Here is a 23,377-nt window from a genome sequence, read left to right as displayed (position 1 = left end):
TGACGCGTTCAATAGAGAGAGGCCAGAAAGTAACGTACATATAAATAGTGAACAGTACACATGAATAAAATAATCTAGATTAAAATAAGAAGGTAATTAGTTCCAAAGTGTCACTGAGAGCACTTATTTTGCGATACATTTAATCAGATGACGAAAACACGATCAATGTTGATTTTTTTCTTGTTGTTTTTTATTTCTGTACCTATTACCTATTACTCAGCAGACTATTTAAACTTTTGACTGAAGATGACTTGTACCAATTAAAAAAATTCATTTAGACGACACTTTGTAGATGACGAATATTACTGAAACACTTTTTGCATGACCCATGACATATTCTAGTATTATTCTTAATACTACCCAGCACTTCCTCTACTCTGGTAACAAGATTTATCTTTATTTATTCTAAAACGTACCGTCAACATGTTAATTATTCGCAAGTAATTGTGGTGGTAAACTTGATGAGCAGTGCTATATTGGTATCTTAGGCAAATCAAACCCCTATAACCTCATAGCAATGCATGTTCTCAATTGAATCTTGGAGCCTTTATCTTTCACATTCTAAATCCCAGATTTCATTCTTCTGTAGTGTTATTTTCAACATTCTTGACTCCATTACACCAGAAGCACTTCATAACCATCCTGTGATGTCACTTTCATTATCTCAAGAAATCAGTCAGTTTCGCATTAGAAGACACGATACTTCATCATTACTATATGTAAATTCGTTCATTTGAATTTTTTAGCACAAAAAGCGACAAAGTTTTATTTCTCGCAATTTTTGACATAGTATCCCTCAATGAAGTGTACTCGTATATTTTATCGTCATTCAAGTTTATCACCAACTTCAATCTTAGAAAATATGAAACGTATATTTATTTAACATTTAAATTAACGGAGATTTCGTTTCATTTAATGAGAGTATTTAATCTAAGTAATCAAAAAATTATCTTCGTAATCAAAAGTTGACCTCAAATATCACTTTTTGAAGGAAGTAAAAATTGTCAATTACATTCAGTCTATTTAAAACGTTTTCCTCGTGTTAAAACTATTGATGATGTATTACATAGCGTTTTTCTTCTTTACGTTTTATATAGTAATATGAAATTATAATTACACATCTCTTCATTTTTTAAAGCAGATCATCATTTTTCGTCTACTTTGTAAACTTTTGTAATTTTCAATTTAAGATAGTGCCTACTAATTGGCATGAAAGCTAACTGTTTTATTTTAAATACACACGACTTTAAACAACAGAAGGAAAAAAAAAGGAAGTGGTTGAACTACATGAGCAATAAAAAAATCAAAGCATAGCAGAAGAAATATTTTATTTTTAAACAAAGGCACGGGAAAACAAAATATTTAACAAAGCTTGTTTAAGAACCATTACTAATCCATAAACTTGAAACCTGAAGATTTAAAATATGTAGTCTACAAGGTAAAAAATGTACTTCTACGAACGAAGAAATTAAAAGTTGGGAAAAAATAAATAAGCATATATAAATAAAAATATTATACTTCATAAATAGGTTTTGCGTTGAAAAGCAATAAACTTGTTCGATAACAAAACGTAATCCAAATCTAATTTTTCCCCATTAAATTACTTGTTTTTCACAAACATTACCTTTATAGAAACCTAATGATATACAGTTAATGAGCAGAAAATTATAGGAAACAACCTATAAAAACTTCACGAAATTAACCTTTCTACTTTGTCATACAAATACCTCTCTAAACAAGAGAAACTTGGTTTATTTTCCGTGCTGTTCAAGTATCAAAAGTCTCTTAGAAATTATCCTGTTAAAAATTAGATTATGTTGTTTTTAACTCATAAAATATCCTAAAAAAGGAATATATGGCTTTACAAAGGACGTCGTTTGAAATGCTAATATCACTCGGCAGGTTATGATCAGTATAATTCATTTTTTGGTTTACTTATGGTTCTTTGTTCAGGCTTGGAATGATGAATTTTTTCTAACATGCTTGTAAAGAAAATAAAAAAAGTGCCATTTTCCTGTACGCTATTTGAACATCAGTCTACCAATAAAGATTTAATTATTTAACAACGACATCTGTATGTACACACGTACTGAAGAATAAAAATATTTTTTTTATAAGTACTGAATACAAACACACAGCAAAGACTTAACCTTCCATGTCAATGTTGTCCTTCACAAAATTAAAGTTTGTAATTTTATACATATATATATATACAAACGTGATATACGAAGGTATGATTGAAAAATCTCAGGAATACATCAAGATCTTTTTCATTTATTTTCACCGATAAAATCTTAATGCACCTTTAACAAAAATAGGATATTTATAATTTAAGAATGCTAATAGTTGTTTGAAATCCAGTTTAATTAGGTGTTTGTGGATGTTTTTAGCGGTGCTACTAACTTCACATTTTCACCTCACAGTTACTTATTTCGAGGCTCAGTGTATAACACGACTGTGGCGCCAGGGTATCCTTTGCCAGTTGGTTAGGATTATCTCACTTTAATCGTAGAGGGCTGCAACACTTTGCACTCTTCTCGTCTGCACCTGCGTAGAGAGTGAGGAGGTTTCTGTAAGTGGCGCTGTAGTTGATAGACCAAAGAACATTTTCAAGCAGAAACAGTAAAAGCAAAATGCTAATGAGAGTAGAAAATAACAAATGAAAATTATAACTCACGCATTTCAGACCTGGTGTTTCAATACGCCAGTTAAATAATGTAAGAGCATGTCTGAACATACTAATAATAAATACAAAACCAGAGAACCAAAAATTACGTACTGATTCTAAAACCTTGTTTTTTATTTCAAAATATAAGTTGTAGAATATAATGTTTATTTATGTTTCAGTATATTTAATCAGAACTTTCATATAATGCCGTTTCTATCCATCAGTTCCATTTTATTTATTTGCTTAAATAAACGAGTTTGTCCTTGTTTTCTACTTGACTACCAGATGGCACAGCAGCAGATGTATAGGCTTTACTGCGAGATTTTTTTGAGCATGTTTATTTGACTAGCCCGTACTTTTTCCAAAGTCACGCAAAGTAAAACGTATTTCCTTATATCTCTAAAAATATCTTGTTAAAATATTCATATCAAACTCTTATGAAAGTCAAGAAACAATGGTTAATACAATTAGATATAAACTTCAGTGGACACAAAGCAAAACTTCGCATCATTAGAAGAAAAAAACTTCTATCTAATGTAGTTTTAAAACTCAAAACAAGTTAGCTAACTATACTTAGTGCAGTTTTAAGCAAGTACGTTTATAGAGCAAAGCCATATCGGACTATCTGTCCACCGAGGGAATCTGTCTCACCACAAGATTTTATATAATTATGTCATTTTAGTGAAAATAATATGTATTGAATTCATTTATATTTAAGGCTCTTTAATGATATCTAAGGATTTATTAGGTTTTATACTAATACAGTAAAGGTGTTTTCATGACTTTTGTATATCAACTTTTGTAAGTGTTAGCTATTTAATAGTTCTGTAAAATACTTACAACAACATATTATTAATGTATTGTAAACCATGACATATACATTACTACACTCATTAAATTTTTTTCACAATCATAACGGCCCGGCATAGCGGTGGGTGGCAATGACTAGCTGCCTTCCCTCTAGTCTTACACTGCTAAATTAGGAATGGTTAGTGCAGATAGCCCTCGTGTAGCTTTCAGCGAAATTAAAAAACAAACAAAATAATGATAACGAACGGATAAACACGGTGTTTTAATACGTCACTAAAGGGTTTCCATTGGATTAACAAAACTGTTTGTTGTTTCATAAGTGTAGCTCTGTGTAATACATTTGACAGAAATATTCAATCGTCAAACTGCGTTCACCGAAAACGCAAATACGCATGCTCAGCTTTATTGCTCTATATTGATTTCTTGACTAACTGTCAGAATTGTAGACCATCTTAATTTAATACACGTAAATTAAAATTAAATAGAAATCATTAGCTTATTTTCGTTTTGAAATATCATATGTTCGTGCATAGGTGGCGCTTTAATAAATCAATCAATGTAAATAACAAGCTTGTATTTGTTTGTCCGGAATTTGTCAAATGCTACAATACAAATCTCATCAGATGTGTCCAAATTTCATATTGACACTTCAGTTAAGAATCGCTTTACCTGTCTTCTTATTCAAACTCTTTAATTTAACAAGTACGGTACACGATAATACAATGTTATTATCATCACGTGACGACTTGGTTTGATTTCAACATTAGTTGCTTTTTTTATTTGTAAAGTATTTTACACAAATAACACTCAACCCGCGTGTAGTTTCCTAAAAAAATGAACATAACATTAAATATAATTTCTATTAGCTATCTCAACCTGTACTTATTACTTCGTGAACACGCATATAAACGTTTCTGCATATTCAGCTTAATTCACTCTCATTATGACCTTACTTTGCAATAATTTAGCTTCGTTTCGTTTCATAGACTGCAAGAAGCATGATCAATTGATTTTTAAAAATAAAATTATTGAACTATACTATATCACATAATATTCTGTTTCCTAATGTTTTTATTGTGTTGTGTTTTTACAACTTACAGTTACTATTTTTGGCAACCTATGAATTTATTATTATTAATAACAATAACGATATTATGAAGAGTTTGTTTACTTGTTTTAGCACAAAGTTATGCGACGTACTGTTTGACCTCTGTCCATCATGGAGAATCGAACAGAGAATTTTTAGCGTTTAAGTTTATAAATTTAATGCTGATCTCCCGGGGGACAATATGAAGAGACTTGGGAATAACAATCTTATAATAAAAAATAACAGAACAAGAAATATATCAAACTATCTTATCTGTTTGTAAGTAACATTTGCACAGCTAAGTTCATCGTTAGGACATACTTACGCTTGCTCATAGTTTATAGTATTGTTTTTAATTCATTTATACCGAAATATTCCCATTTTTGTAGTTTTTAAGAACCAGAATTGTGCGTTTCTTCCTTATATTTTTGACTATTTGTGAATAGTTGAAAAATACCACATTTTTTCATTAATGATCTTAAATTTAGTTTTATGCATTTTGAACAAAAGAAAAGATTTGTTGTTTTTTTAATTTCGCGCAAAGCTACACGAGGGCTGTCTGCGTTAACCGTCCCCAAATTAGTAGTGTAAGACTAGATGGAAGACAGCTAGTCTTCACCACCCACCGCCAGCTCTTGGGCTACTATTTTACTAACGAATAGTGGGATTGACCGTCACATTGTTCCGCCCCCCTGGCTGAAAGGGAGTGCATGTTCGGGGTGACGGGGATTCGAATTCGCGATCATCAGAGTACTATTCAAGCACCTTAACCATCCGGCCACGTCAGACCTCAAAGAAAAAGAAGAAAAAATCTTGATCGTTCTGTTTGTACAAGACTGACCTCAGACGGACTTGCGAGCACAGCAAACTCCAGACAAGGAACGAATATGCTGAGATGGTTACGTATGTAGACATCTTGATCTGCATTAGATGCTCTAAGCAAACTTGGTATAAATTTACCAACCCAGAAAGAATGGATGATTGAACTGATCATCGAGACTTCGGATGGAAATCGAACCAGATATTATCCAAGTAAGAGTCAAAAGGTCAGCCACTGAACCAAGGAAGATACCTATAACATGTTAATAACTACAAAGCACACCATTTAATGCTTTAAACCCTTGATACATTAGTGTAACTGGTAGTTCAGTACAGCGTAATTCTTTAAAATGCCTGATACTCTGGTATTAGTGGTAGGTTGTTAAATATCATGATAAGCGATGTCATGACATTGTGTGATTTATCTCGTTGCAACGTGTCTGGATCCTATATAGTCATCAGATTTGCACTTTCTAGTGTACTCTACCGGTAATGAAAGGTTAAAATAATGCTGATAAATATATATATAAAAGAAAAAAAAAAATATATAAAATTTCATTACACATAGTTTTAAATATTCCTTTGTCTGTTTTCTCTCTCTCTAGCTTCCGATGTCTCGGGGATAAATAGTTGGGTTTATAATGCTAAAAATTATGTTTCGAAACTCACAGTGGCCAGAACACAGATAGCTCCTTATGTAGCTATGTGCTTAACAGTTAACCAAAGCAAACCCACTTCAATGAGTGAACTATAATAAGTTGAATTATTTAATTAGTGCTAATTTTGAAACTAGAGTTCGTCAAAATTTGAAAATCAATAAATTAAGCCACATGAAGTAATTCGTAATGACAAGAAACCCACTTGAAGTAAAAATATATCTTCAGGTTAACCTAAGAAGGTCGAAACGTTGTTCTCTGCTTTTTTAGTAAAAATGTTAATACCCATACTAGCCGTCCTGAGATAAAAGCCAAATGAAGTTTTAACAATATTTAATTTTGGATATATCCAAACTCATGAGAAATTGTCATAATAAAAATTCATTTAGAATCTCTGTTATCCAAGAATAATACTTTTGAAAATATTAAAACACACTAAATAAATTAAAAGAAATATTACAACACGATTAACTTTCATATTATTAGTGAAGCCAAAACTGGTTAATAACCACAGTTTAGTGCTATAATCCCTTTTAAATCATTCCTAAGTTTGAAGTGATCAGTCAGAATAAAAGTATTGTTAAAACAGATAACTGTCATGAAGTGTGAATAAAACATAGTACAACATCTTGAAAACAGTTTGTTTAGTAGAGCATGGCGGCTTTACCAGATGAGCAGAAGCACGTGACCTCGTTTTCTTCAAACTTATACCACTATAAAGTCTACGGGACCGGTGTATATTGAATATAATTGTTATCTACGAGAAAACAGGTCACACAACTGGCATATAAATCAAGTTTCTCAGTTTCCTCTCTACAATGGAATAACTGCAATTATCTTATCAAGTTCTAAATCAGTATAAAAGTGTCAAAATCGAAAGGTTAATTATTTCAGTTGAAGGAGACATTCGAAAGAAAATACATATATAATTAAGAAATCGCTTGATTTTTTTCAGTCTCTTGAGAGCACTTTCACTTGTCTGTTATAGAATACCTTGGTGGATTACCGATAAGTTTAAATACCATTGTTTTGTGGATATAAAACAATAACAACGTAATAAGTCAAGTTTTTTATTGTTGTTGTACGTGTATTTTTAATTTTAGTGCAAAATTACGCGAGAGTAATTTGCACGTAGCTGTCACTAATTTTGAACTGATAGACTAGAAGGAACACAGCTACTTAGCATAAAGGTTCACAGTAGGCTATCTGTGCTCTGCCCATCAGGGGTATCGAAGCCCAGTTTCTATCGGTGTGAGTCCGCTTTTCCACTGAGGGCAGTGGAAGTTGATCACCGCTTTCTCAATGCACAGCCCCCAAATGCGGAGCGTGCTTTACCGACTTCTTGACGCGAACCATAAACCATGCTTGTTATCTGTTGGGCACAGCGTTTCAGCTTATTATGTTACGTGCTTTCTGTTCTTTCTCAACAACAACAACAAAAAAAAAAAAACACGGAAAAAATGTTAACTTTTTTCTTAAATCTTTATTCCCAAATACTTCAAACTTTCTTATTACTTAGTTCAATTGTTTAAGTTTCATTATGAGAAAAAGTGCTATAGTAGCACTAATATTTCTAGGTTTTACTGAATTTTACTTTATACGATATCAGAAGTTAATTTTTGAAGTAAGTATTCTGTTTAGTAATGAAGGTGATAAAACACAAAGCATTTTATTTACAAAGTCAGAAAATGTAGGAAGACTCTCATTCTGTCTCCAACGAAGTCTAAAAATCGACTCACATAAATCTAAAACTGTTCTAAATTTTCATACCTAAAATTCAACTGTTGTGCAACATATCTAAAATATTTCGTGTTTTTATGTTTTGTCCATAGTTTACTACTTCTCTTAATAACTACGTAAACTAATGATCATTATAATATACTTTCAGTTAATAAATTATGGTAATGCAGTTTTCAGACTTCCCTAAAGATGGAATTATTATATTCCGGAACGTTCGGACCTTGTAAAAAAATATTTTACGTTTTATCATCCAGCTTCATTCTCAGTGGGCCCGGCATGGCCAGGTAATTAGGGCGCTAGACTCGTAATCAGAGGGTCCCAGGTTGGAATCCCCGTCACACCAAACATGTGTGTTTGTGTGTTTTCCTTTTAGCAAAGCCACAAAGGCTATCTGCTCAGCCCACCGAGGGGAATCGAACCCCTGATTTTAGCGTTGTAAATCAGCTGTACTAGGGGGCGCACCAAACATGCTCGCCTTTTCAGCCGTGGGGGCGCTATACTTTGACGGCCAATCCCACCATTCGTTGGTAAAAGAGTAGTCCAAAAGTTTGCGGGGAGTGGTGATGACTAGTTGCCTTCCCTCCAGTCTTACACTGCTAAATTAGGGATGGCAAGAGCCCTCGGGTAGCTTTGCGCGAAACTATAAAAACACAACAATAATTTTAAGTTCAGTTCCCCATCGTGAATCCATTCCAAGACTGCTGTTTCTTTCAGAATTTCGCATAAATCTACAAAACGATTATTCGCGCATAACCATCGCTAATGTTTAACAGACAGAACGTAGCTGGTGAACTGTTTCTGCCTCCAACTCTTCTACTACTCTTGTCTGGCCGAACAGTGACGTTTGACCATCACCTTTATAAGTTACAGCACACCTGCAGTCCAAAAGTGCAGAGTGCATATTTGCGAATTTACAGCCCGCGCACGATAACTACTAAATCACACTGGGGCATTGCTAACAAAAATATTAAACTTACTTAACCAGTCTAAAGCAAATAAGAAACTAGACATAAACAAAGAGAATCAAAATCGCCAATAACAAAATATTAAATAATATTTTAAATTCTCTGCATACGACCGTTCTGAATGTTTGATAATTTAGTCATTCTCTTCTAGCTTTACAACTATTTTCACTTCTGATGTTTAAGTTAAGACATTTCCAGACTTTTGAACACTAACATTTAGGATAATTATAACTGGAACAGTTCTACCACGTTTGTTTGTCAATATGTGTTTATGTTTTCGTATAGCAAAGCCACATCGGAGTATCTGCTATGTCTACCGAGGGGAATCGCCCCCCTGATTTTAGCGTTGTAAATCCGTAGATTTACCTGTATTTCCGTGGGGGATGTTTTACCATGTAATAACTTATACGTAATGTTAACGTTGTAACATCAATCAAGTAATAATCACAAGGGTCACTAATTATTTGAATATTCTGACTGAAAATTTATCGTGAATATAAAGGCTAAAAAATATATCAATAGCTTCTTTTAAAATCTAAAGATAATACGTAATTTCAAGACTGCAAACGAGTAAATGATAGCGAAGGCCTGGGGCGACCAGTAATTCAGAAACTCCATACCTCGAACCATGCTGTCACAAAATCGAGCTCTTTACATTGAAGGTGTGGGTTTATTTTAAGAGTAACAGACAAATCCCCCTATTCGATTATCGTAGCCCAAGAGTTGGCGATGGGCGTCATTGATTGTCTTTCCTGTAGTCTATCATTTGAAAATTGGGTCCTATTAAGCCTTTTATAGCTTTGAACAAATTTCTAGTGAAGAGATATACAGGTTCTTCGAGTTCATCATAACTCTATACGAAGTTGTGACAAAAACTACACTCCTATAAGTCTCATTACCCTAGCACGGCCATTTTTCATTCGACGTTCAAAGCAGTGCATTTTGTTATTGACATCATTTACCTATGATTTCTGTAGAAAAATTTAAAAAAGACATTACCGAGCGCGATTTCTCTGAACGTCAACCACTGTAATATACGTCATTATATCCTAAAGGCACGCCAAATATATTTTGCAATATTTTGGAAACAAACAGCAGAGTTGAGCTGGCGATTACGAAACTTCTTACCCTCTGTGTTGGGAGAGAAATTTATTTCAAAGGTGTTATGAATAGAAGTCACGAGCTGCACGCTTTCGTGTAAATATTATTCTAATATAAAAGGCTAAAGGATTAGGTTGTAAAATCGTGACAGTTTCGCAGAAACAAATGCATGTATATTACTACTTTCGCCACTGTTTATCAAGCTTGAACAGAACAAATATAGTATAAAATAATCTTCATGTGATAGCTCGAGCGGCTGGATTCGTGCAGATCTTTTCGTTTGTAATAAACTTTGCTTGTTGTTAAGTTCAAAGCTATACGACGAGCTATTTGTGATCTGCCCATCGCTGGTATCGCAGTACGATTTCTTAAAGCTCTCATATTTACTATTGAGTAGGCAGAGAACATAAAGTAAAGTAAGATTTAGTTAGAATGAAACAATGATTTTATTTTATTTTATTTAGATAGAATGAAACAATGATTTGATTTGATTTAGATAGAATGAAACGATGATTTGATTTGACTTAGATAGAATGAAACAATGATTTGAATTGATTTAGATAGAATGAAACAATGATTTGATTTAGCTAGAATGAAACAATGATTTTATTTGATTTAGATAGAATGAAACAATGATTTGATTTAGCTAGAAAGAAACAATGATTTTATTAACATCAACTTCCTTTTTCAATTTCCAAGTACGAAACATTCAGTTTTAACATGTTATATTGGTACCGGTTTTAAGCCATTATTTTTCGTCCCGAATCAACGCTGGATAAAGTAAATTTTAATGCTTATAAGTATTTTATTACCTAATTCGCTTTCTGCCTTTGGCTACAATCTAAGCTCCCCCTAAATAATTCACTACAATATTTTAACAAATAAGAGGAAATATTCTAGTAATTCTACGTTTTTGTTATAAGTTCAGGGGTTAAACCCCTCAAGTCATCAGGAAAAAAAAAGGGGGATAACCATTACCGACGTCAAAGCTAATACTGAAAACTCTAATTTTTCAAAGAAAAACAGGACACTTGTAACTATTTGAAACGTTATTGTTATCACAAGTAAAACATAAAAGAACGGTTTTTCATTTTCTGCCGGTAATTAAAAACTAACCATAAAAACACGTTTCTATAAAGTTACACGTTTCGTTCATAAACTCTGCTTTGAAGTAAGCTGATATAACTAAATGATTACTTGCTTGACAAGGTGATCCAGAGCTAATTTCTTTGTTATTAAGCCCAGAACTACACAAAGGGCTATCTGTGTTCTGCTCATCACGAGTATCGAAACTCCGTTTTTAGCAGTATAAGACCGCAGACATTGCTGTGCCACTGGGAGGCAATCTAGAGTTAAATTTAGTAAAAATGTTTTCTCACTTTGTGCATGTTTGTTGTTGTTATATTTCAGATTTCGGATTACTAATAACGTGCAGTTATCTACCTTTATCTACAGTAGCACCAGAATGGGGTGGTAGGTCTGTGTTTTTTGTTTAAATGTTTTGGAATGATCACATAACTCTACCCAAGTCTAATCGTCCCTCATTTTAACTGATAAGCTGTGGTGAGAAGGCAGCTAGTAAATAGCGCCAACCCTCCTTTCCGACCAAATAACACGATGTAACACAAATTTTGTTCCTGGATAGTATATGTTATTTCTTAATTGCTTATGTTGTAAAAGTACAGAAAATGACCATTATTCCCTTCAGACTTTGCTTTTGTTACCTGGATAATGAAATTTAGAAATTAACCTATTTTCTATGTAAAAACGGGCAAATTTGCACATTTTGATTTACATAAGGTCTGAATAAAACAACATATGAATCAAGATTTACATGTATTTATACTAAAGTCATAAAAAATGTTTAGAAGAGAGTAGTTTTTCGAGATTTGCGACTGTAATGTAAATCATTTTCACGTATCAGTCCCCAAATATAGTCTCCCATCATGTTTTCATTACACGCTCCCAGGTCACAAAAGCAAAGTTTGAAGAGAAAAATAGGTCTTTTCCATTTACTTTAGGCATAAGTAGTTGGGAAATAAAACTTTCTACCCTGGAACAAGAAAAAGTAACAATTTTGTTACATATTGTAATAGGATTTTATTCACTTATAACCCACCCACGGCAAGAAAACAAGGAATGATTTATTTTTTAATAATAGGACGCAAACGATAAGCTAGCAGATACACAGCCCAGCACTCTAACTATTACGTCATGCTCCGTCCTCCTGTGGAAGTTAAAAATCGCGATTTCTTATCACTGGTTAAATGAAAGAGATTAGCTTTCGGGGTGAAACAAAAACGCATCTTATTAACAGATAAAGAAATAAATACCCTGGAAGAAAATACTCCAAAAATTGAACAAAAAATTGTTATATTTATTAAAAGTAAAATGCAATCCAGAGTTAAGTAGAACTTAATTAAAACCTGAGAGGCAACTGAATACTTATTTAAACTGAAAATACACATAATAATGTAAGAAAAAGCATAGTCTACAGGACCATAGAACAATGGCCATATACGCACGATTGCGTTAGCAAGTATTAATTGACTAAAAAAAATATTGAAAACACCAGATCTGCTTTCATCATTCACATCTTCTCTGTGACTTATGGATATTCCTACTTCATGCGACAATTATCAAATAACCACACGTACTGGTTTATATTAGGAAGAATACAATCAAATACAAAAAGAAACTAAACACCACCTAAGCTCAGTCCTGGTATAGAAGTAGTAAATGCACAATTCCCCATAGTTCTGAACTGAGTTAGAACTCAAGAAAAACAAACTATAAAACGGTGTATTATGTGGTAGTTGCCCATCACAGCGTCAATACTTAAGCTCATACATTACGGTAAAGGCAAGCATATGCCTGATCTCCTGTGGATGGAGTCACTGCGAAAATGAAACAGAATGTTGCATATGCTAAGCGTCACGGTATGTTTACCATGAAGGCATTTGTTGTCTGACAAGTCTTTGAAGCTCAAACTGATAAAGCCCTGTCGTTCGTTTTTAAAACCATACGGATAGTGCTGACACACCTTTTACGCAAACCTTGACTTCTCTTTACAATGATTGCGCTATAATAAACAACAACAAAACACACAGTAAGACCTTAGTGCTTTTGACAGAATCTGTCTTTGCCAGGGACACGTACAATAGTATCATATATTTCAAAATAATTAGAGTTTTAATTTGTACAACTCGTTGTTGGATCGATATATTATCCGGATACATAGTTTGAGTTCGATGGAACTTTATTTGACCGAAAACTCAGTTGAACTACATTAGTATTGTCAGAATAAAGTCAAGAAAGACACAAGACTAAATACAAAGTCTCTTCCGTTCTACGACATTTTTTATCGTGTAAGGTTTACCGGAAAACATAATTTTAAGAGAACTGTTGGCTTGATTTATGAAAACTTTATTTCTTTTATTCAGAATGCTACTTCCTCTCTTATTCGGTATCAGTTTAACTTATAGCCACAGATTACTGAGTTTTTGTTTTAGTCAGAATAGTTCTTAGATTTCAGTAAGTAGATAATATTTGTATTTATGATTACGTTTGCCATAGAGGTGAAAAACTTGCTTTTCTAACCCAACGGTGCTAATATATCTTTACAGAGTTCTAACGTAGCTCTGTGATCTGTAAACAAAAACTTTTCTTGCGGATAATTGGACAGTACATATATTTCAAGAAATATACATATGTGTGTCTATAAGAATGGATTAATCTCGAATCTCTAGAAGGAAGCAGCAGTGGAAAGTGTTCTATATTTCATAGTTACTAAATGTGCTACCTCAACCGTAGTTTACCTTCTCAAGTTTTTCGTGCAATATAACTAGTTTTTGTATACGAGTTTCACCGATCACAACGACGTAAAATTTTGTAAAAGAATAAAATATAGATGCAATAAAGAAAAAATAAACAGGTTACACACATAACAAAACAAAGAGTACGCCTACAGAAATATAGACTCCAGCATAAACCAACCGGAACACGAGAAGCAGGAAATAAGATATATTGTTTAAGCCTACTTTTTATGGGAGAAAACTACTCTGTTACTCTTAAGGTGACGTCATTGTCTCTTTTCTTGGAGCATGCGTAAATGGTCGAATGACTTTCAGCAGCGAGAACGACAGGAAAGAGTTGCATTTAAACTCGCAGGTCAAAAACAAAAGTGAAGATAAAACCAGTAATCAACGGAATAAAACACATTTCTCTCATGTTGGTAAGAAACGGGAAAACTACGAAGTTCTCGTGTTTGTTTGTAATGTAGTGCTCATCCTACCTGTAAGGACAATTATGTTTCTCTAAAAATGTGTAAATACATTTCGGTAGTGACCCGTGTACAAAAACTTGTTTGTTCGGCCAGATTAATCTTAATATGTTTGTTACAAATGTCTTTTAAGGCTTTTTGTAGCTACTGCTAAATTCTTTGGTCTGAAAACAAATAAAAATGTGTATACACTTCTGGTTTTTATCTACCACGCAGTATTAAAACTCCTTAATCATAGAATTACGTGGTTGATGTCTTTCTACTTTTAAAATACATTTTTCTATATTATTTAAGCACAAAATTTTTTGGTGGTGCATGACTCTGCTGGTCACATGATTCTTAATAACACAAGCATCACACCTTCAAAATTTTAACAAAACAACCGCTAATTTTGCACGTAATTCTGACAATTGCTTCTAGGGTCTCGTGTGTTGTTTTACATAGAAATTCAATAATTTACCCCAATTTTGGACGTTCATCACATTATATTATTCTAATAGGCAAAGATGTTGAAATGTGCAAGATAGTTCAGTATGGGAACGAATGGCAGCAAACTGTATTGAAGACAGGACAGTTATAAAATAATTAAAATCTCAAACCACTTCATTTAAAAGAAAAACAAAGAAACATATCTTCACACTGACTGGATACATAACGTTATGGGGTTTCTTTAGACAAAAACAACAACAATATTTTAACACCGTAGAATGTTTTATTTTTGTTGTTTTTTACGGTGCGGTAAAATTAATTAACACAACAAACAGAATTTCGTTAGGGCGGAAAAAACGTTTTTGACACATAATTTTAAGCTTTTATCACATCCTCATGTAAAACATTACATGATCTTACTGAACCTGGTATAAGTTAAACTGTGGCGTGTTTTCAGGAAGGAAAACATAACATTTTTTGAATTATTAATTGAAGAGTTAAATACAATTTGTCTGAGAAACAGAGCGTTCTACCAACCAAGATCTACCACTCGAGTGAAGAGTTACAAAAACAATGCTTTATTACCCTTCGCCGCCGGATGACCACGGCGGTGTTTATCTAGGCCATTTCACCTTCTGTGTGATCATGTACTCGCCACTGTCAGCGTCTGACAGTCTTGGAAAAGCAATATAGATTTATAAGTTTCCATTTCATAAAGCTCTACATGATTCTCGTCTAATTCTAAAATATTTTATATTCGAAGAAAACACCCATTAAATTTGTGAATACATGAATACAATAATATGTAACACGTTAAACTCAAACTGGGGATGGGGGGACAGAATCCCATAGCTAGCTGAAAACAGAGCTGACTCCTCTTCATTAACTTACTGTGAGTTAGAAGGAGTAAGTTATGCACAAAGAAAGGTATGCTTACGATCATTATACCCAAAGAACAAGATATGCTAGACAGGTAATGAATATATGAGAACTTTTTTTTCTAAACTTCTGTAACAATAATTTAATACAAAATGAGACCAGAGCTTTCTATCCGCTACACTTGATGGGAGTTTATTTGTCTAATAACACGATCATTGTTCTACCTTCCGCCATAGAGGTGATGGTGAACTGATACCACGCTTCGGAAGTCTCGTTGAACTCGGTGTTAAACATGATGGGTTAGAATTAAGGACACGCACCTTGTATGAAATGTGGTTTCCATTGCCGAGTTTTATAAGCCTAAATATTGACTTTAAATACGTAAATTCTGGGCAAACTAAGAGTCATTAGCGAGCCTGAAAGGTAATAGAAAGATGTACATGCAGCCGTTTGGTAAAAACATTTTAGACATATGGACAGTATATACGTTCTCAAACAAGTGTATACACACACTGTGTTAAGTTGGCACTAAAACATCCTGTAGATATTACACAGCCGTTCACATACCTTAACGTATATCACAAGGTTTACCAATCGTATTAGAACTTCTAAAACAAGCGTATTCGTTTCAACTTAAAAAAAAACAGCAAAAAGAAGTTTGTTTTCTAATAACAAAGTTTTAAATTAGGTGAACATTGTTGCAAAGTTGTTTTTGTTATCCTTAGATTGGAAGAAGAAAAAATGTAAAATATGACAAACGGCGCCCTAAGTTTAGAAATATTTGTTCTTTAAGCAGGGCTCTTTACTGTAAATATGTTTGTTCTTGTGCTAAATAGCTCTCTAAAGCTGTGAAATGCTGTTTCCCTCATATAGTTCGCGCTGTCCTTTTGTAAATGCTTTTTAAAATTCAAATAGTTCGTTCTCGTGTTTTATGTTACACGCTTCCCACAAATGCGTGATTTCAAGCAGAGCTACCGTGAGAAATGAAATATAACCTTCTGTCAATAGGTACATATAGCAAGTGTGAAGACAAAGGTTTCACTGAGAAATAAGGGAAGTTGATTTTCGACCTATTATGCGTAGTATATTCGCACTATATACGATTTCTTTCACGTGAGTTTATTCGTTGAATCCATAAGTTGTAAGATGGATGTATAAGAAATTAAACAATTGCTTCGTTTACACTACATAAGTATATAATATGACTTACGCGACAGTCACATAAACTCAGAGTTTTCATGCAGTTTAAACGAAAAATGATGTGGTTCAATGTGTATTTCACTTTGTAATGCATGGGTTTTCAGAAGAGACGCTTCTTTCTTAGTGCTCTGAACATTTATAACAACTTGACTGAAGACGAAATCGTCCGACTCCCTTTCCAAGTTTATGTTACAAATATGTTGGAAAATGTTTAAAGTTCTTTTTTAATACTTCGTTTGTTTGGTGCGCCAGGCACAAAGCTAACAATAGGCTATATGTGCTGTGCCCACCACTGCTATTGAAACACAGTTTTAGCGTTATAAGCTGTCAGACTTAGCACTAAACCACTTATTAAATACATTTTCCAGAATAAATTAAAATACTGATATAGCTTTTCTGAGAACTAGATAAACTTGCTGTATAAACAGACATCACTATTAAAACAAACTGGTTAAAGAAACTAACATTGTTTTTTATATATGCATATATGGTACTCGTCCCCAGTGAAGGTTTATTTGTTTTTAATTTCGCAAAGCAACACAAGAGCTATATGAGCCAGCCGTTCCTAATTTAGCAGTGTAAGGTTAGAAGGAAGGCAGATAGTCATCACCACCCACCGTCAACTCGTGGACTACTCTTTTATCAACGAATGGAAGAATTGACCGTCGTATTAAAACGCCTTCACGGCTGAAAGGGCGAACATTTTTGGTGTGACGGGGATTCAAACCCGCGATCCTCAAATTACGAGTCGAGCGTCCTAATCACCTGACCAGGGAAAAATGTTTTAGCTACTTTATCAATTTATGTGTTGCATTCTTCGTTTCAATCAGAGTCAGAGCTCTGAGTTACGTATACAGCCTACCGAGCAAAGCAATTCTTTAGTATTTCAGTCATGATAAATGCTGCTCATCAATAACATGAGGTAAACCTACATTTTTATTGTTTAAGTTACGTCTGATTTTGAAATTTGAACGATAGAATGATTAACTCCTAATAGTTCAGTGCAGAATATCCTGATTACGAAATAAAATTTGCATCAACATTATTCATGACTGTTCTCCTGTTATCTCTAACGTGAATGTTGAGCTTTGTCTGAGCGCACAGCTTTTCAAACGGAAGAGAGACGAACGCCTCGGACAAACACCACTGTTGTAAATGTATATAAAATATGGATTACTAAGATGATTGGTTAGTGGTGAAAAATTATCATGTTAATTTCACTGCTATTTTATATTGTTTTTCAACAAGTGAATTAAACTGGCCAAGTCAAACAAATTACTTATTTTGATCAATTAGTTTTGAAAATGACAGAGTCACAAACAGACTCAAAACAAGACCAGCCGATATATGAACACAGTATAACTAATTTGTTGTTCTTTTTAAACCAATCTGTTTGATGGGTGCAACAAGTCCAGGAAATTTTATTAGCCAAAATAATTATAGCTTACTCAACCTTAACCCCAAGAGGACCAATGGTAAGTTTGAGGGTTTATGATTAAAAGTTAAGTTTCGATACTCGTGGTGGCACAGCACAGGCAAATAAAGAAATTAGCCTTGAGGTGGCATTGTATATTAAAGGCTAAAGCCTCACGAACTCGTATATTCTCCTTAACGTTTAGAAATTCTATGTAATGTTTATACCATACTCAAGCGCACTTTATAAGATGAAATAAAGGCTCAGATCGGGAATATGGATCCTATGTAAAGTATGTTTCGTGTTCAAGCCCACTTTATAAGCATAAAATAAATACTTATATCCGGAATATGGATCCTGTGCAATGTATATATCGTGTTCAAACGCACTCATAAGATTAAAATAAAGGTTTAGATAGGGATTATGGATCCTATATATACATACATATATATATACACAAATTAGTTCAGTTAATACGCAGATGTTTACAAAAGGAAATGAAACATTAATACTTGTCGAAATTCATGAACATGGACAAGAAGAAAGTTGTGTCCTCTGATTTAATCTAATTCTCAATCATGCATCGCTTGTAACTTAAGGTATGTATCAACGTGTTATCCACTATCGAAATGTCAGGTTTTTGCCGGGAATATCTTTTTATTAAATAGATTTACGATTGCAGGCTAGTTATAAATAAGGCAAAAAAAAAGGTTTTATAAGAACACAGCTGCTTGGTACTTCAATTAGTTAGCTCACAAAGAATGTTAAATAATTGGGCTTTTGTTTAATACCGGACGAATTAAGTTTCCTTCGTGCATCGGGATCGTAACAGTACAAGTTTTCCTCCATTTTCACCAAAGATAATTCTGTAAAAATTGTTATAATGAATACCTTTCTATGTAGAATGAGCAGATATTGGAAAAACGCATATCGATCACACTTGACAACAAAATTAAGAGGGGCGTCTAACCTCTTTCACGTTTAGAACGAAAGCATGCTTTAATAACATTACTAATGTTCTTAAACTTTCAGAGCTCCACCTACTGGTACGATTTAATGCCCATTAAACTCGAGACAGTTAAAAAAATGAAAAGAGTGAAGAGCTTGAAATATCTCAAGATGTGTCCCACGCCCTTTACTAATATCCTCAGATTTCAACATTATCAGAAAACTTTACCAATTTATTAATATTTTAAGATTTCAACATTATCAGAAAAAAATTGCCCTTTATTAATATTTTAAGATTTCAACATTATCAGAAAAATTTGCCCTTTACTAATATTTTAAGATTTGAACATCATCTCTAAACTCTATCCTTTACTAGTATCCTAAATTTATTTCAACGTTACCAGAAAACATTTTAATCGACTTGCTTCGCACACCGAATGTCCTTCATAACTATTTTGTTTGATTTATTTGCTTATCTTTCGTGTAAACATAAATACTACGTTACTGCTTTATACCAAATAGTATATACATGCAAACAAGTTTTAATTTTAAACATCTGTGTGCAATATACATATATATATTACATGTAACCAAACCTATACGTTCTCAGACTGCAAATTAAAAGAAAAATAAAGATCCCTTTTTCACATCATTACATATGAAAAAAAGCAAAATCTTAAACATATGTTTGTGTATTTGTCGAAAAATAACTAATCTTAATGGACAGTGTAGGTTTAATCGAATATTCGTATTTAATAACATATTTAGATTAATGTAATTAGTCCTTAGGTGTTGGTAGTTGAGTTTTTTAAGTACAAAGATTAAACTCATAGCCCCATTTATTGACTAGTTTGAGATATAATTACAGCCGCACCAATTGAGGATCCCTTCCCTTTCATTGTGGTATTTTCCTTCCACGTTGATTCTGTGTTAAAATTGTCATTTCATTCAGAAATATATTTGTTGAATTTCGCGCAAAGCTATGCCTAGGGATTATCTGCGCTAGGCATTCCTAATTTGGATTAGTCATCACCACCCACTGCAACTCTCGAACTACTCTTGTCTCATTAAATACTCAGGTTTGACCGCGAAACGTCAGTTCCATAGGGGCATGACTGGCCCTCAGGAAAACCAATGTTAATTGACAAATAAAAGCAAATATCGTGATTGGATCATTTGAAAGTTATTGTAAAATTACAAATAAAGTGATAAACTCTCGCCATATTGTAGATTGTTTACATACGCTCAATTTTTGCATTAACCAGGTCATTAGATGAGAGTTCACTGTGAGAACTGAAGTAAAGTTATATTAAGTACAATTTCAGCCACATTGTAGATCTTCTAACTACAATGATCTTCCACATCAACCAGCTCACTAGATGAGAGATTATTGCGATAAATAAAGTGAGAATTATATCGATTACAACTTTTATTCATTTTATGTTAATCGATTTCTACTAAGTTCAACTGACAGAAATACAAATCGCATTCGTATTACTCACAAGAGTACTTTTGAATTTTCATTTCAACTCCTAAATATTGTCAAGGAAATAATAATTACTATATTACAAACTTACTTAAGGGAACGGTAAAACCATAATGAATCCATTTAGTTTCTTTTCAAATAAATTATGCTTTACTTTACTAAACGTTGTTGTTGTAATTATTCACGTATACACAGGAAGAGTAATATTCCTATGAACAATATTCAGCTTATGACTCACACTTATGGAAATGTTAACCCTTCACTCTTTTGTTGATATTACAACTGTCAGATTTTATGGCTTCTTTAGGTCTGGCATGACCAAATGTTGAGGGAACTCGTCTCACAATCGGAGGGTCGCAGGTTCAATTCCTTGTCACATCACACCAAACCTATTTGCCCTTTTTGCCGTGAGTATGTTATGGTCAATTCCATTATTCGTTGATAAAAGAGTAGTCCAAGAGTTGACGGTGGGTGGTGATGACTAACTGCCCTGCTTCTAGTCTTACACTGCTAAATTAAGGATGGTTAGCGCAGATAGTCCTTGTGTAGCTTTGCGATAAATTCAAAACAAACTTTCAACCGATTCGCATTTCTTTCTTTTAGTGCTATTCTCATTTTTCAATATTAACTCTCTCCATATTCTTTACAATCGTTCATTTCTGTACAAAAGGTCACATAGCGTTGACTGATTCTCATTTCTCTCATGGAGCAAGCGCAGAAGATGTAAGAGAAACGGGAATAACGCCCATAGTTAGTGACAGTAATGGCGACTAAGCGCTGGGTGGAAAAACGATACAAAGAAGTTATATGAATAACATAAATACTCTGCCTAAACAATCTATCAGAAAATTGTTTATATACTGTTGATAGTTTGACGTAAAATTATCATATTACATTAAGAAAATAAGTAATTAATAAATGAGTTTGAAAATAATATTATAACAAAATAAGATTAAGAAAATAATTATTTTTGTACTGTCTATTTTTATAAGGAATATAATGAAACATTCACGTCGATAAACGTGTATATTTATTTACTCAATGTCTAAATATTCTTGTTAACTAACCTAAATGTTTAAAAAAAGATATAAAAATACATTTTAGTCTATTTCTAAACACTTGTATTTAACTAGAATATTTTCGGAACAGTTATATTGAGAATGTATTTAGTTTCTTGGAGTATACTGCTAACTCTAATTGTTAAATATTTATTTATATGATATTAGCACAAAACTACCTCTGAAAAGAAAAATATAGTTATATAGTAACGCATATACCTTAATATAATTATACCAGTTTAATTAGAATAAAATGATATTACGTCTTAGATGTCACCTTACAGGCTTAATTCTAATAAGGCTCATTTGTATCTCAAAGTTATTATATTAGTATAAATCTAGTAAAGCTCAGCTGTGTCTTAAAGTAATCACATCAGCATAAGTCTAGTATGGCTCATTTGTATTTTAAAGTAATCATAAAGATCTAGATTTAGCGTGTTTTCCTTATAACAAAGCCACATCGGGCTATCTGCTGAGTCCACCGATGGGAATTGAACCCCTGACTTTAGCGTTGTAAATTCGTAGATTTAACGCTGTACCAGCGGGGTACCTTAGGTTTAGTAAGGCTCAGTTACAACATAAAATTATCATATCAGTTTAGGTGTAGTAAGGGTCAGGTGTGTCTTAAAGTTATAATACCAGATTAGGTCTAGTAAAACGTAATTGTGTTTCAAAACATCAAATCAATATAAGTTTAGTAAGACTCAGCAGCATCTTAAAGTTATTATATCAGTTTAAGTCTAGTAAGGAATCAATTAATCCGAATTCTTCTTATACACATTTAAGTCTAGTAAAAGTTGTATATTATATAAATTTAGGTTTAAACAAGAGGGAGTCTTGAATAGCCGCGACACTTGAAATTCTTTAAGCACGGTTAGAGTAATTAATCAATGAAACCTTTTCAGCCGCGACTCATAAAACGGCTCTGAGTTTGTTATATTTTTTTACAAACCTTTAGCTCATAGTGCAGTCATCTTTTGACCGATCTGACAACTAATTACAGGCTTGGATTTAAAGGGTCAAACCCGTTCATCTGATGTATTTGATCACGCCCAAGATCTCAAAGATCTATGAGACCTCCTGAGTCCAAAACTGTAATTACAGTTATGAGTTAAAAGTTTGTACTTAAAAAAACAATAACTCAGAGTTGTTCCATAAGTTGCTATGCCTCGGCTAAAAATGAGTTAAGACGCCGATTTTATTATATGTAGATGTAGGAACCGTGGGACTACATCCCCTAGTGTATGCCTGGTGAGTGTAGGTTTATATCTGTTAAAATCTTAAGTCTCTCATACACATACATTATATGTCTGCAGGTTTACCACGTATATTCTAGAAATATATCCAGTCGAAAACCACAAATGCTATGTTTTCTGGGGTTACACCATTTGTCCATGTTAAAGTGTCACATGAGATAATTTGTTCTTCCTCCACGTTAAGCAATTTCAGTAATCAGATTAAATCGTGATTCAAATGTTCTCACAGTTTACAGTACTTAAAATCGTTTTAATATATGCGCAGAAATGGAAAGAGAATGGAGTCATAGGAATGAACCTGTTATTCATTGATAAAAGATATGTTGAAAATATAACGACAAAATAGAAAGAACCAAATTTAACTGCACTATTCGTGTATCATTTTTGAATTAACAAATTGAATAAACTTCCTGTTTTAAGATTATTTACGTTTCTAAACATTAATTACAAAACAATAGCTAATGCGTTTAAAAACGTATATATATATATATTTCATTAATATGGAAGATCCATCCTTATTTAACATTTTACAAATAAGTAAAAAATTTAAAACATGTATTGCTGCTTAGCTTGATATTT

At 33.1% G+C, this 23,377-nt stretch overlaps 1 protein-coding gene across 5 annotated transcripts in view; it reads right to left on the bottom strand.

Annotated features, from left to right (window-relative positions):
• LOC143245003 (uncharacterized) overlaps window positions 1–23,377 on the bottom strand; it is a 44,528-nt gene that overhangs the window by 9,846 nt on the left and 11,305 nt on the right. The window contains exon 2 of one of the 5 annotated variants that reach the window (XM_076490722.1): window positions 1,328–2,636. The exons of 2 other annotated variants lie outside the window; for them this stretch is intronic. In XM_076490722.1, the coding sequence (XP_076346837.1) occupies window positions 2,503–2,636 (134 nt within the window). In that variant the 3' untranslated portion in view covers window positions 1,328–2,502. Of the gene's footprint in view, window positions 1–1,327; window positions 2,637–23,377 lie in introns of those variants that run through there. 2 more of the 5 variants (XM_076490723.1, XM_076490724.1) reach the window with 2 other exon arrangements.

Source organism: Tachypleus tridentatus, chromosome 2 (genome assembly GCF_004210375.1).
Source record: "Tachypleus tridentatus isolate NWPU-2018 chromosome 2, ASM421037v1, whole genome shotgun sequence".
NCBI classification, from domain to species: Eukaryota; Metazoa; Arthropoda; class Merostomata; order Xiphosura; family Limulidae; genus Tachypleus; species Tachypleus tridentatus.
This window is presented reverse-complemented; position numbering and strand designations above follow the sequence as displayed.